The sequence below is a fragment of the Myzus persicae genome, unplaced genomic scaffold (genome assembly GCF_001856785.1).
Source record: "Myzus persicae strain clone G006 unplaced genomic scaffold, MPER_G0061.0, whole genome shotgun sequence".
NCBI classification, from domain to species: Eukaryota; Metazoa; Arthropoda; class Insecta; order Hemiptera; family Aphididae; genus Myzus; species Myzus persicae.
Genome location: NW_019104063.1, coordinates 8,812 through 23,311, shown reverse-complemented (window position 1 = coordinate 23,311; position 14,500 = coordinate 8,812). Strand labels below are relative to the sequence as shown.

The window sequence follows — 14,500 nt, the reverse complement described above, 5'->3', positions numbered from 1 at the left end:
TTAATAATTTACATAATATAAAATGTAATGATAATATAATTATTTAATCAACATAGTATGATTATAGGACAAATAAATGTATTCTGTAGTGCGATTCTATAAATTCAATTCTGACTTACATCTGCTTACATTACCATTATTCTACCCCAGACTAAAAATCAGACCTAAGTAATCAACTCTTAGGTTAATTATTTCTTTTGGCTTATAATTTCATATATGCCTAAGTATGATCAATTATATTAGTCATTACCTTTTGTATAATGATATATTGATATGTATAATGTATATAATATAAATATGAAAATGAGAATCAATGATGACAATCATTTCAGAAACCACTCATCTGATAGTCATGCTGTTAATAGTTAATACTTAATAATTTGATCTACTTTTAAGTATTTAAAATACATTTATAAAGCATAAAGGCACTACATACTTAATGCCATCATGAATTTTAATAAAAATTTTATTTTGAACAATTTATTATTAAAGTACACTAATTATTATTTTTAGTTATGCTGCAGTTTCTTCCCGAGAAAATTGTGGAATATATGTATCATTTTGAGCATGATCTACCCACCTTGCTGCATTCTGAAAGTAAAACGAACAATTATAAGTATTTTATAATAAAATTAAAATATTCATGAAAAAATACTTACTAATTTTTTGGCTCTCTGTTCTAACAATGAATAAGCAAAGTGGTTTAACTGAAACAAAAATGAAATAGTATAAATGGTAATGAAACATAGTAGGTAGCCTGTAAAATATATATTTATTTAGAGTACAACCGTGATAGGTATACATAGTAATTAAAGTAAATGAGAGCTTAAAAATAAAATAATGTCAATTTAAAAAGCTGAAGCTTATGCATGAATGGAGTTCTGATGAAAGAAAATATCACATTGAACTTAACACGAAGAGTAGGTAACGCAGGTAACCAGTTAAAAAATAGTTAACTCAGATAATTTTTGAATAAATAAAATGTATTAAGTGTTTATATTGGTTGATAATTACATGTCCTTAATAGTATTTGATTTAAATTAGTATTATGTTTTGAATTAGAGTTACACAAAGGTATTAATTATTTGAAAATCAAAAGTAGAAAATGGTTACAGCATAATCACATCACTGTTAGCTAGTATAATTTTATTGCAATCTTATATTGAGTAGAGTAGTTAATATAGTAAAACTAGTCTAAAGTTAAATATCAATAAATTCTACATAACTAAAAATATAAAATATTTTATCTTTAGTCACTATTATTTTAAGTTGTTTTTCATAAACATGATTTTTCAGTATTAGTGAGTATAAAATATTTATGTATACCTTACAACATTCAATATTAACCATCACATAAAAATTAATATCAACTATACTTACCATAATATTTACGGGTAAAGAGACACCTTGAAATCTGTATAATTGTCCATTTTTGGTGTCTAAACGATGTACCTAATGAAAAGTTAAAAAAGTATTATATATTAATACACATTTTTTTATCCTAAGTAAAATATAACTGTAGTATTAAACAAATAATTGTCTTAAACATACCGCAGTTATACTGCACCGTCCCAATAAGTCTGTATTACCAATCATAGGTCCTCTACTTATATCAATATGATCATCAATTCTGTATAAAACCACTTTTTTATCTAAAACAATAATTATTTTTTTACTAAAACGGTGCCAGCACTCATAACATAAAACTAATAAAATGTAATTAAAATAATTATGTTATAAATAGTTATTTTATTTTCAAATTTTAAATAATAGGTCAGTATTTCTATACCTATCATAAGCTTAATTACATAATTGTGTTTAAGTATATTATTATATTTCATATATTTTCGACCCACGAAAGAAGTAAACCATTTTGAGCATGTAGCAACAGCAACCAATGGTAAATTTGTTGGTATGTCAAATGGAGAGGAGGGGGTTAGAGGATGTATCAACTCAGACAAATTTTGGTTGAGCCATGGTTTATTTCTCTCCTGAGATAGTACAAAAGTACTAGAAAATTAATTAAATTAAGTATGCTTTTTATAATTTTTAATAATTAACACTGTCCATCAATGTGCTAAATATAATTTATACATTTAAGTAATTAAGGAAGGAAACATGATTACAGAATCTGAGAGTTAAATTGATTATACAGTTCTTACCAATTGATTGTTGTGCAATACTTGGTACTTGTTCTTTTTTAAATTTGTTTTCCTGGAATATATCTAATGCAAGCTCTTCAGAAACAGCAAGTCTATCAAATTTATAAGATTTTTGTGCAAATTTAACCATATTAGCTGACAAAATTCGAAGTTCATTTTCTGTTGGAGCCCATTCTGGTAAATTTGATAACTCCACATCATAAACAAAGCTTCCACTTTTCACTAAATTCCAAGTTAAAAATATAAAATAAATAAATAATATTTCAAATACAAATAAATTTATATAAATAACATTAATATTTAATATTAATACTAGATAGTAACCTAAATATTTTAAACGATAAAGTGGAGGAAAATTCAAAATGAGTGGATCAATATATTATAATGATATGCTCACACATCATTATAACAATTCTTTAAAATGTAAAAAATAAATAAATAACGGCCAGACTTTCGCAAGTAGAAATCGGAAATCTCCAGACCCCAATAAATCATTGTCACAGACAAAATAGTCTAATTATATTATACAATCACGGATTTCATGGATTAAGAAGTCGGCATGTATATGTTTGCAACGGTAAAACATAGAGCGTGTGGCTTTCTTACATGCTACCAAAAAAAAGGTATGGTAAAAAAGGTTCTTGTCAAAGAAGAGAAATCGGATGTACAAAACAACCTTTTGATGAAGCCGCCTATCACTCTCTGGACGGTACAACTGGGTCGTCCCTTCTCCAGTGCATGCTCAGCACCAAACAGAGTAACAACCTCTCTATCCCAAATCCTACGAGCGACAACTGGACTCCTTATGACGAGCAATAATCAGTGTGTTTTATTATTTTGAGTAATTAATTTCTGTCACCTTAAACGTCTACAGCATAACCCAGAGACAACTACGAGTCAAGTAAGACATTTAATATAAAATATATTATTATTGACTGCATTATATTACATTACATGCACATACATAAAACATATAAATACATATTTTGTATAATGGGCATATGTTTACTTTAAACCAGCGGTTCCCAAACTTTTTCCCATCGCAGCACATAATTATTAGTTTTTATTAAGTCACAGATGTAGCTCCTGCAATGACTGGCAAATTTAAAGGCTTTGTTTCAAGATTAAAACAAGATTTTCCAAATATTTCAACCCATTGTTTCATACATTGTGAAGCTTCGATGATTAAATTGACTCCAAATGAGCTTAAAAATGTTCTTAATTTGGTAATTAAAATGGTAAATTATATTAAATCAAGAGCTCTTAAAACATGAATTCTCAAAAAAATGTGCAAATAAGCTGGTTCTCGTTATGAAGTTTTAGTTTTACATACTGAAATTCAAGGGTTATCAAAAGGTAATGTTTTAAACAGATTTTATGAAATGAAAAATGAATTGTTCAATAATGAAGACCCAAACAGTGATTTCGTAACTCAATTAAATAATCCATTATGGTCTGCAAAACTTGCTTATCTAGCTGATATTTTTAACCATTTAAATATTCTTAATTCCATTGTGCAATGTAAAGATGAAAACATATTGACATCGTCTGATAAATTAAACGGGTTTTTACGGAAAATTAATCTTTGGATATCACAAGCAGAAAAAAACAACTGAAAATGCTTCCATTAACAGCAGATGTTGATCCAGATGGAGAAGTAATATCTGATTTGTTATTAAATCATCTTATAATTTTAAAAGAGAATAAGACAAAATACTTCCCATCTTTGGTTATTAACGCATATGATTGGGTGCGCAATTTTGTGCTGTAACATCAGATGTAATATCACATCTAGGATTAGTTGAACAAGAACAACTTTTAGAATTTCAATCTGATTGTTCATTGTTATTAAAATTTAATGAACTGTTTCAGTTTTGGAGTTTTATTAAAACTGAGTATCCGATAATTACAGAAATTACAATAAATATATTATTACCATTTTCTACAACATACCTCTGTGAACTTGGGTTTTCCGCACTAACAAATATTAAAAATAAGAAATGTGAACAACTTTTATCAGTTGAACAAGAAATGCGGGTTTTTATCGTCGATCTCTCCTAGAATTGAACTATTATGCAAACAACATCAAGCACACGTTCACACTAAAATTTGTAATTATATCTTTTTTTGTTGTAATTTTAAAGTTAATTTTTGTATTAATTATTTTTATTTGTATTATATATTTTAATATTTTGAAAAAAATCATTGTATGTTTTTTTTATGAAAAAAAGTTCAAGTTGTCGCGGCACACCCTTTGGGAAACACTGCTTTAAACTATCCTAGAAAACAGTACATCATACATGGAGATGTTAAGGTTCTCTAATATTGCCAGAATATTCTGAGAATGGAAAGTTTTAGGTACATATTCCATAACAATATGCTATAGTCAATTCTTTGATAAACTCGCCTCCTATATAACCCACTCAAAAAAAATGTGCACAAAAGAATATGGTGGCATGATCTCTTACAATACCGTAAACAAAAAACCACTAAATACCTATAATAAGTAATTAAATCCAAATGTCACTAATGTATTTTTTCCACACCATGTAAGTAATAATATTTATGTTTATATATTTATTAAATAATAATTTTGATGTTTTTTCAGTGTACAAAATGTTATAATTTTATAAAGGCATAAGCTTCAATATGTACAGTCAGCTCCTTATTGTTAATTTCTCTTTCAACCATTTTTTTTTTTTTATATTACTTAATATAAAGTTTGATTAAAAGTTAATGGAAATGAAAGGTATAGAACTAGTGATATTTGAACAATACCTTCAAATGACATAGCAATACAAGTTAATTTGTGTCTGGACAATAGATAGATGTCCAGAAGACTGAAGTGTAAGAGAAAGTAGAAACTAACTATGAAGAATATAAATGTATAAGTGAAAAACAGAGAACAGTATATGACTGAAAGCTATTAAATGTCAAAAAGCCTAAGAAAAAGAAATCTAATATTAACTAATAAATTATGAATAATATACCATTAGGAGAAGGAAAACTGTGCAAAGTTGGTTGAATGTCATTTCTAAAAGCTTTAGAAATTACAGCTCCTAGTATAAGCGAACAACTGCGCCAATATGCTCTGTTGAAATGATATGGGTCTGGTAGATATTGCGCATGCATGAAAGTCAGTTCACAGTCTGATTCTAATGGTCTATGCATGTCCCATAAATGTGTGTCATCAATAAGGGCCAATCCACTTCTTTTAACCAACATTTCAGATATGTCTACAGTATAACAGATAATTATTAAAAATAATCAATTAAGTAATAATAACAATTTCACATACGTTGAGCACAATGAAAAGGTGTTGAAATGCCCTTGTTCATGGACAACGTGACATTTTCGGGCACACCTATGTATTTGACTGTAATCTTTTCAATACGACCAACAGCTTCTCTTTGCCGTTTTTGTTCGTTGTCGAACAAATTATTTTGATAGGCTAAAATTTCACTTTTAGGATGAATAACTGCAGACGTGGAAACATATTTTAGGGCTAAAAAAAAACAGAACCCATTCAAAACAATATATTTTCAATCTTGAAGTATGATATATTGTAGCAAAGTATTTGTACTCACAACACAATGAACCACTGTATTTTTTATACAAACAGCTACTGAAACGTTTCATTATACTAGTATAAATGCATTAAACAAAAAATGAAAAAACAATAATCTAACTCTCAAACACGATTTTATTATAGAAAAGTCACAGATATAGATAATAATAATAAATAATAATACTCTATTATCAATTTTCTGTAAAGAATGAATATTAAATTCGCCGCTACCATAGAGTAATTACTCTATGGCCGCTACTAACCTAAATATTGATAAGAGGATAAAATCACTTAAGAAATTGAAAATATCTTATATTTCAATAAGCCACACAAATTAATTCATTAGTTAAGATGAATAAGATGTATGAGTAATGAGAATATGAGATAAGCCATTAAGGTATATCTTAATAGTCAATTCGTAAATAAAGTATAATGCAACGACAGTATATGTATTTTATACTAATTTATAATTTATATAGGTACTGCAGCACCAATGCACTAAACAAATGCTCAATTAATACATATTTGCCTGTGGTATACCTTTGGCAGTCTCGTTTAATAATTAATTTTAAAAATAAACATTTATTAATCGTTATCAAGGACGTAACTGCAAAAAATTTCGGTGGGTCCAATATTTTTTTAATTAGGATATTGGATATTTATTATTTATACATACAAAATATAAAAGCTTGTTCTAGTTTCAAATTTTTTTTTTTATTTTGAGAGGGGGCGGGGTACTCAGATACGACGGTGAGTGTTTTAATGAAAAAAAAAACTTTTTTGTTGAGAATAAATTTTGGACTCTATTCTTTCTTATTTTAATGCATCATGGATTAATAATTAATGTTATTTAATAAATAAATAATTACGTACACTAGTAAAATCAGGTTTAATAAAATCACATTTATTAAAATAAGTAACAAAAATTGCTGTTACTTAATTTTTAACTGAATACTATTTATAAATTCAAAATATTTTTTTTCACATCAACACATACATTTAAGTACATAAGTAGAATATGTTTATTTTGATCACCAACTCTTGTTTCATACATCCAAATATTAAAATTAAAGAATTATTCATTTAATATGTGAATACATAATAACATTTTATAACTTATACTTTGATCTCAATTTTGAAAATAAAATAAAATTTATTACCTTTTATTGATTAAAATATTCACAGGAAAGCAAGACAATCAAAAAATAAAAAACTTAAATTATTAATTACTGTGGAAGCACTAATATTAGCAGATTGATTCACAATGAAACATTATTAATTACAATATTGACATTTAAAAAATTCTGTACCTACTTTTACACTTAAATAAATGATTATTGTGTGTAATTGCTGAGATTTGGTACTGTACATGCATAGAATATAATACTAACTAAACATAATTTGAACTTCACAAAACAGGTTCCTCAAGATTTAATTTGGATCAATTGTTTAGTCTATAATCATAATTAAAAATAATTTATTGGTTCTGTCATACTAAAATATTGTAGAGCTTTCTGTAGACTAGTTTCTTCAATGTTATAAATAGGATTATTTTTGTTCAAAATGTTTTCCGGTTTACCAACAACACAACTACTGTTGTCAACTGCATGTTGAGCTATAGATAAGCCACTAAGAACGTAGCAAGTGTGGTATACATCAGGTGGTTTTCCAGGCTTATCAATAAGGCCTCCGCTATATCTATTTTGACAGCATATAAGCACATATTCTTGAAGAGCCGTATAATCATACATTGACCACATTGGCCGTTGATTTTCAGATTCCAAAAGTTCTGATATTACTGGAAAAATAGCAGCTTGCCAAAAAGAATAGCAACCATCCACAAGCTTATTAGTTCGCCCTTGGAAACCACCTTCAAATGACATCTGTTTATTTGCTACCCACCGAAGAAGTGATTTTGTGTCACACATATGAATTGATTTAAGTAACAATAAAGATGAAAATCCACAAAATGTATATCCCCCATGAGCTTCCACTCCAGGCACCCCACCAAAGCCTCCTTCATATGTCTGACATCTGATTACCCATTGAGCACTTGATTCAAACAAAACATCTGTATAAATGTTGGTTAAACGTGCTACAGTTGCTGAACAATACACAGCACGAACATCACATTCACCATGTTTGTGCATTCTGAATGAACCGTTAGGCAAACGAAGAGATACCAAAAATTTATATAAATTCTCTCGGTTGATCACTGCGTATGCTTCTTCTGTACCAATTAAACACAATGCACAGACAGCAGCATATGTAGGAGCTAAGTGTGGCATTTGATTTGGTCCACCACAAAAACCGCCAGATTCATGTTGACACCTAAAATAAATTTTAAGTTGAAATATTATTATTTAAGCTTTTGTTACTTTACATTTTAATGGCATACTTTGATAAGAAAGAAACAACATTAGATTTCTCCAATATTGACAATTTACAGTTTAAGAGTGCGAGTGATTGACACAACCAGTAGCATAACCAAGGTCGGCTGGAGTCTAGACATTCATAGTTCTCTGGTAGAGTAAACATATGATTTTTTATATAATTTATGTGATTTTGTTTGTATAAGATTGGAGCTTCTGGATCACATTGTGCTTTGGAACAAAATGATTCAAATAATTTTTCAATTTTTCTTTCAACTTGATTTTGATTTTCAGATGTAGTTGTTTCAATTGATTCATTATCTAGTTTAAGCCGCGGTACTGATAAAAACTTGTACATTTCTAAAACAAATCAGTCAATTGTAAAAATAGGTATGTGTAGTAGCATTGGTACATGGCATTTCATAAATTAACTTCAACAATATAAATAAAAATAACTTTAAAAAAAATATCACTAAGAAGTTCTATTTACATATCACTGAATTGTTCCTGCATTTATAATTACTTTGGAAAAAATGAATTAATTGTTCTTTAAATAGCTAATAAGTTTTCCTCTTGTAAATTTAACATTATGTTCTTAGTAATTTAGTACTAAAATGTGAATATTTTCAATTTGTAATTATACTTTGTCTTCGACTTATCTAATTTGTACATGCTTAAAGAAAAATAAAACTTCATTTAGTTTGTTTTCTATTAGATATTTTTATTTTTATAAGTGCCTAATACATACGAATTACAAATATACAATAAATATAAGCTAAGACAATAAGCATGATTGTGCGATAAGTGCATAAAAAAGCATTACTGGAAAAAACTTAAATACCTAAGTGATAAAAGAACCTATCAATCAATGAAACTTTCCAATATATATCATGTTTAAATTCTATTGCATATTATGGTATAAAAAGTTAGCTTACTGTTTCAATGTTTTCAAATACAAGAATGAATAGTGTTCACTTCACATAAGACCAAGCTTTCTTTGTTTATAAACTAAAGAACAAACACGATTGAGGAAATATTTATTTAAAAATGTTAACACTTAAAACTTGACTCACTCGTAACTAATTTAAATTTCACAATTTAATATTATGAGAATTCGGTAAGAACTCAACAAAAAAGAAGTTAACCTTAACAGTTTTATGAGTTTATGAGTTTAAACTCTATTATCTAGTACCTATTCTATAGTATTTTAAAGCAAACATGATAGTAGAGATATCGGAATATTATTGAATATCATAATTTTAAAGACAGCAGTTCTTCACAATTGTGTTGAATATTATGTACCTAATCAATTTACAAAAATCATAACTTTTAATTTTTATCACGGATGTATATTATCACATTATCAATTAAAATTTTCATAGATACCTAATAAATTAATATGATTAATTCATTTATAATATGTTATTTATGAGGTGATACCTCAAAAAGCCACACGACCATAGACCTCATATTTTGTATAAAGCATGAACTATGATTCATCATAGTTTATAGTATAAGCTATGCATTCGAGTATCCGACATAAAGCCACGAAGTTCCGATAATTAATAGGCTATTCGACAAAACGCGAACGCCATTATCATAATCCGACAAAATGCAACCCGCTAAGGCGCTAAAATACCATCATATTACACTACCAACTGTACAATTGTGCACAATAATGTTAGGTAGGTACCTTCCATAATAATATCAGCGAAAAATCACCTAATTAATTAACTACTATCAAAGTGAATTAAGTTTCCTGCGGACAATTTAAAATAGGTACCTACAAATTAGTAATTATAAAATTCTAATATTAAGATTAAAACCACGAGTCATTTTTTAGTTCAAATCCAAAAAATAAAGCAGCATAGGAACATGTATATATATAAACACTAAAGAGTGAAGTCCACATATTATCCAGATTTATACATCCAAAAAAATACTCACAAGTCATAATATTCACTTATTAAAGAACCATTATTCAGAGAACGGCTCCTTGATATAGCTTGTCAAAGTTTAAAATATGTGTACCATTTAAAAAATCATTTAAGTTAAATTAATGAAAACAAATTTGGAAGGGCAACATTGGCGCCCGCAGACAAAAGTATTTAAAGAAGCAAAAAAAATGTTATTTTTAAATGTTAAAAAAATCAACAAGAGTTGAATTACTGAAAAAATGGGGAGGAGAACTAGAGAACCATAGACCTTATATGGGGAACACGTGTGCCCGCAGGAAAATGCGAAAAAATTTAAAGAAAATGATGAAGCCTAGGAACATTCAACATACACTGAAGACTGCAGTTTATAATCTCCAGGTTAATTAACCTGAAAATCTATTCACAATTAGTTTATTAGGTAACGAATGATTAATGAGGTGTCTTCTTGAAGTAGCTTGTTAAAGTTTAAAAGTGTACCTATATTAATATGCCAACTTAAGTTATATCAATGAAAATAAATGAAAAAAAAATATGACCAGAGATGTAAATTGCTTTAATGTATTAAAAAAATGTATACAAATTAATGAAATTTATTGTGGACACAAAAATGAAATTCGAAGAGGTCCGCGGGCTTTTATATGTAAATGCATTTTACGAAGGAAATAAAAAAATGTTTAATTTAAAATTCTATTGTGTTTCAAGCTGGGACTACAGTCAATTTTGAATCAAACACCAAAAAGTTTACGAGTCTTCGAGGACTTAGGATTTGTATTTCATATACGCCATCTCTATCCTTGATGGATCTCAAATCGATTAAATTGCTTGTGTAGGTATACGAATTCTCGGATTTTTACGACACAATTATAAATTCAATTCAGCACCGTGGTTTGGAACCGTTTATACATATTTTATGGTACGATCTTTTCTGGATTAAGGCTCCATAGAATACGGAGTCCTTTTCTACAGATTGAGATAAAGATAACAATTACCCTGAACGGGTCCATAAATGGTTTTATGGTTATTTAATTTGTTTAATTTTTTATCCGACATAACGTCCCATGTTACAGTGAGGCAGTATTAAGTAACAGCTCAAGTTCAACAGTTGTGTAAATTGACCACCCCTCTGAATTACAGCCGCTGTTATGGAGGTTTTAAATTTTGCGATTTTCTGGAGCCCATATATAGACTACCTATATAAGAGTAGATCAACATTTTTTGCGAAAACCACTTCTTGGATTCACCTCGGCTTCTCAAGTACATAAAAGCTCACTGAGTTTCAATAAACTACATATATATAAATAATAATATTTATTTATTTTTGCACTAATAGTGTTACAACAGATAATATAATATAATATAATTGATATAGGTATCTAATTAAAATAACAGAAGTTGGTCAATTCCAAGCCACTGGCTGTGCGGAAATGAGAATTCACAGAAAAGTATTAACTCGAAATTAATACTAAATTCTACATAATATATTATGTGAGTAGATATTTATAAACAATCAATTAACAAACAATACAAATGCTATGAATAAAAAAATAAGAAATAAGCAACAATAATATTGATTAAGCTAATTATAAGTAAGTAATTAGGTATACTAAGTTATATCATCTCGTGAAACATAATTTACATTTTACAAGATCCCACCACGAGACATTCCATAATATTCTGACTTTCGGTTCAAATGTTTTTTCAATGAACGATCTTTGCTTAGTTAGATCTATAATACCTATAAATTGTATTAATGTTTATATCTGCATGTTATGTGTTATAACTTAAAAGGTATAGGTATACTATTAACACGATATAAATACACTAGCTACAGCATGTTATGCATCTGGCTATAATTTAATTAATAACATTTCAGTTTGAATGTTAAAAATTAAGTAATATGTTAAATAGCGTCATAATATTATAAATATAATATTTTGCACTATAGTAACGATATTTGTTTGTTCACATTAAAGTTTTTGAATCTTATTATTTACACACCAACTATACGATCAATTTAAAATCGGAAAAACTTAAGGAGAAACGCTGGTCATTATGTAGAGTTGTAGACCACCGGGGAACGTCCATTACGTGGAACTGGAGTGACACCTAAAGAGACATACTGCTGCAAAAGAAGGACAACTACATGACTAGCGGACTTGAGGGATGTCGGACCTTGATTCCATTTGGCCGATGGCGTGGAAGGACGGGGACCTTTTAGATGATCAAGCTACGTTCTCGTTGGGCCTTTGCAACGACGGCTTGGCGGGGTGTACTACAGTAATGTGGCCGAAAGCGGGTCAGCCGGAGGAGCTGGAGGATGAGCTCGTCGGCGATGAACATAGAATATGGCATGCAGCGGCACTTGCAGCAAAAAGGATCAGAGTCAGCAGAGTTTGGAGATCAGCCAACACCGAAGGACCACTGGAAGCATATTATTATGTAATTGAATTGCTGCCCACTTGTGTTCGTTCTGTGGTTATAACAAGTGGTCGGGAAAAGCGGAGAAGAAAGCCAAATTGCAGATCGAGGTGCGTGTGCCCGAATGTGTGTCGGAACCGGAGATGGCGAACTGATCATGGAGGAATTAACGGAAGTGACGGTGAAACTGAATTGGGTAAGAAGCAAGGTACGCGGCAGTTCACAATGAAGCGCGGCAAGACATTTTGTCAAATTTCGATGTATAATATATACAAAATATATTTTATATCAAAATAAGTAAGTTATAAGCTTACATTATTATGAACTAAGAATGTTACAGCTTATTATAAACCATAATAGATATAAAAATGTCGAAGAATCGTGAAAAAAATCAAAATTGTTAATTTTGTTTCATAATTTCAGCATTCTATTATAACCGGAAGTTTTCACAACCAAATAATCCAAACCTAACCAGAATTATGGAATTCATGTCTCTCTTCTTAGAACGTCCCATGCCAAGCTTATTACCCTTTTACCAGTTTCGCCTTTTCCAAAGTTCCTCCTGCAGTCACCATCTCCGTGTCCGGAGCACGGGGCACGCCTCTCGGTCTGCAACCAAGCTTTCCGGTCCAAACCTCACGGCCGTGAATTGCCTATACCAACAGAACGAACACGTGGACAAGGGAAGCAATTCCGGCGATTGTGGTCCTTCGGCAAGGACTGATTTTCCTCTATAGCTGATTCTGATCCTGCTCCTGCAGTGGCGGCTGCTACTGCTGCATGCCATATTCGTCGCCGTCAAGCACTATATCCTCTTGGGCCGTCGAGAGGGTACTGCCAGAGTGCCAGCTGAACCGAAGTCGGCCGCACATTGTATAGTGCACTGCGCAATCGTCGCCGCCCAACGAGAACACCCCATGCAGGCTGGGCGTCCTGGTCCGCAAATCCTATGGTTGTCTTTCGCGCAGTATATCTGAAAGACGGAAATGGAGATTCTCCGATTTCGCATCGGCAGTTCTCCTTAAAGATTTGAACGGTTTCCTGAAATGATCGTCGGCCAAAAGCTACTCTGTTTCAGACGTAATAACCTGAAAAGCTTAACAAAATGTTACGTTTAATAAAAATAAATGAAAATGTATAGTTTAATATTGATTACATATTTTTTTTTCTTAACTTATAATAGTACTAATATAGTTAGTGTGTGTGTTGTATGAAGGAAAATGAATGTACAACAATAAGAATAAATAATAATCATAATTTCATATGACATAATTTTATTTCTAAAATGTTATTTATTCATATTTTAAAAACATCAACCAAACTGCACAATATTTATATTTTTTTTTGGCGTTTTTCATAACTTAAATTAGGTTATATTATAGTTTACTGAGTACTAATATGTATCTTCAATTAATTTTATAAAATATCTGCTACTTTATATTTGCAAACAATGCAGTTACCTAGTTCACAAAAAGAGGTACAACGATAAGAGAAATAAATATTTAAATTATAAAATACGTGATGGATAAAAATATAAAATGTAAGAAGATATGTGCTTGCGAGTGGTTTTGTTTAAGTTACCCATTTGGGTTTGTCATAAAAATAAACAAGAGCGATTCAGATAAAATTCAATTTTAAAAATATAAATGGAAAGGGGGGCATGGGTGCCCGCAGGCAAATGGATTTTAAGAATCAAAAAAAAATTATTATAAAAAATGAGATGTTATATAATTTTAAAATTCAAAATGGGAAGGGGGCCATGGGCACCCTCGGGCAAAGGGAATTAAAAAAAAAAAAAAATGTTTATGAAAAATTGTGCATTAAAAAAAAATATTAAAGACTGCAGCCTACAATATCAGTATTCCTAAACTCCTAGTATAATGTACAATAATTTAATTATATCATGAGAAAATGAATATTTTAAAGAACCAGCTGATTGACAATATTTAAAAAATGTGAATAAAAAATTGAATTGGAATTCAATTTTAGAAAAAACATTTGAAGGGGGACGTGGGCGCCCGCAGGCAAATGTGTTTTAAGAAT

General features: G+C 29.7%; 2 protein-coding genes across 2 annotated transcripts; both read right to left on the bottom strand.

The window, feature by feature from the left end:
* Positions 1 to 448: 448 nt before the first annotated feature.
* Positions 449 to 5,921, bottom strand: LOC111038254 (39S ribosomal protein L39, mitochondrial). Its single transcript, XM_022321293.1, has 8 exons — positions 5,750 to 5,921; positions 5,461 to 5,667; positions 5,153 to 5,398; positions 2,163 to 2,384; positions 1,552 to 1,652; positions 1,381 to 1,452; positions 660 to 707; positions 449 to 591 (listed from the first exon to the last, which is right to left on the bottom strand). The coding sequence occupies exons 1-8, from the start codon at positions 5,799 to 5,801 to the stop codon at positions 514 to 516; spliced, it is 1,026 nt and encodes a 341-aa protein (XP_022176985.1). The 5' UTR covers positions 5,802 to 5,921; the 3' UTR covers positions 449 to 513.
* An 813-nt stretch (positions 5,922 to 6,734) lies between these two features.
* On the bottom strand, positions 6,735 to 9,416 carry LOC111038253 (protein farnesyltransferase subunit beta). Its single transcript, XM_022321292.1, has 3 exons — positions 9,038 to 9,416; positions 8,129 to 8,462; positions 6,735 to 8,061 (listed from the first exon to the last, which is right to left on the bottom strand). The coding sequence occupies exons 2-3, from the start codon at positions 8,458 to 8,460 to the stop codon at positions 7,197 to 7,199; spliced, it is 1,197 nt and encodes a 398-aa protein (XP_022176984.1). The 5' UTR covers positions 8,461 to 8,462; positions 9,038 to 9,416; the 3' UTR covers positions 6,735 to 7,196.
* Positions 9,417 to 14,500: the final 5,084 nt, after the last annotated feature.

Coding starts and splice junctions, on each gene's coding strand:
- LOC111038254 (XM_022321293.1), bottom strand. CDS start 5,801: ATGAAACGTTTCAGTAGCTGTTTGTATAAAAAATACAGTGGTTCATTG. Junction 5,668..5,749: donor ATACAGTGGTTCATTGTGTT/GTGAGTACAAAT, acceptor GTTTTTTTTTAG/CCCTAAAATATGTTTCCACG. Junction 1,653..2,162: donor TATTGCACAACAATCAATTG/GTAAGAACTGTA, acceptor TTATTGTTTTAG/ATAAAAAAGTGGTTTTATAC.
- LOC111038253 (XM_022321292.1), bottom strand. CDS start 8,460: ATGTACAAGTTTTTATCAGTACCGCGGCTTAAACTAGATAATGAATCA. Junction 8,062..8,128: donor GTTGTTTCTTTCTTATCAAA/GTATGCCATTAA, acceptor AATTTATTTTAG/GTGTCAACATGAATCTGGCG.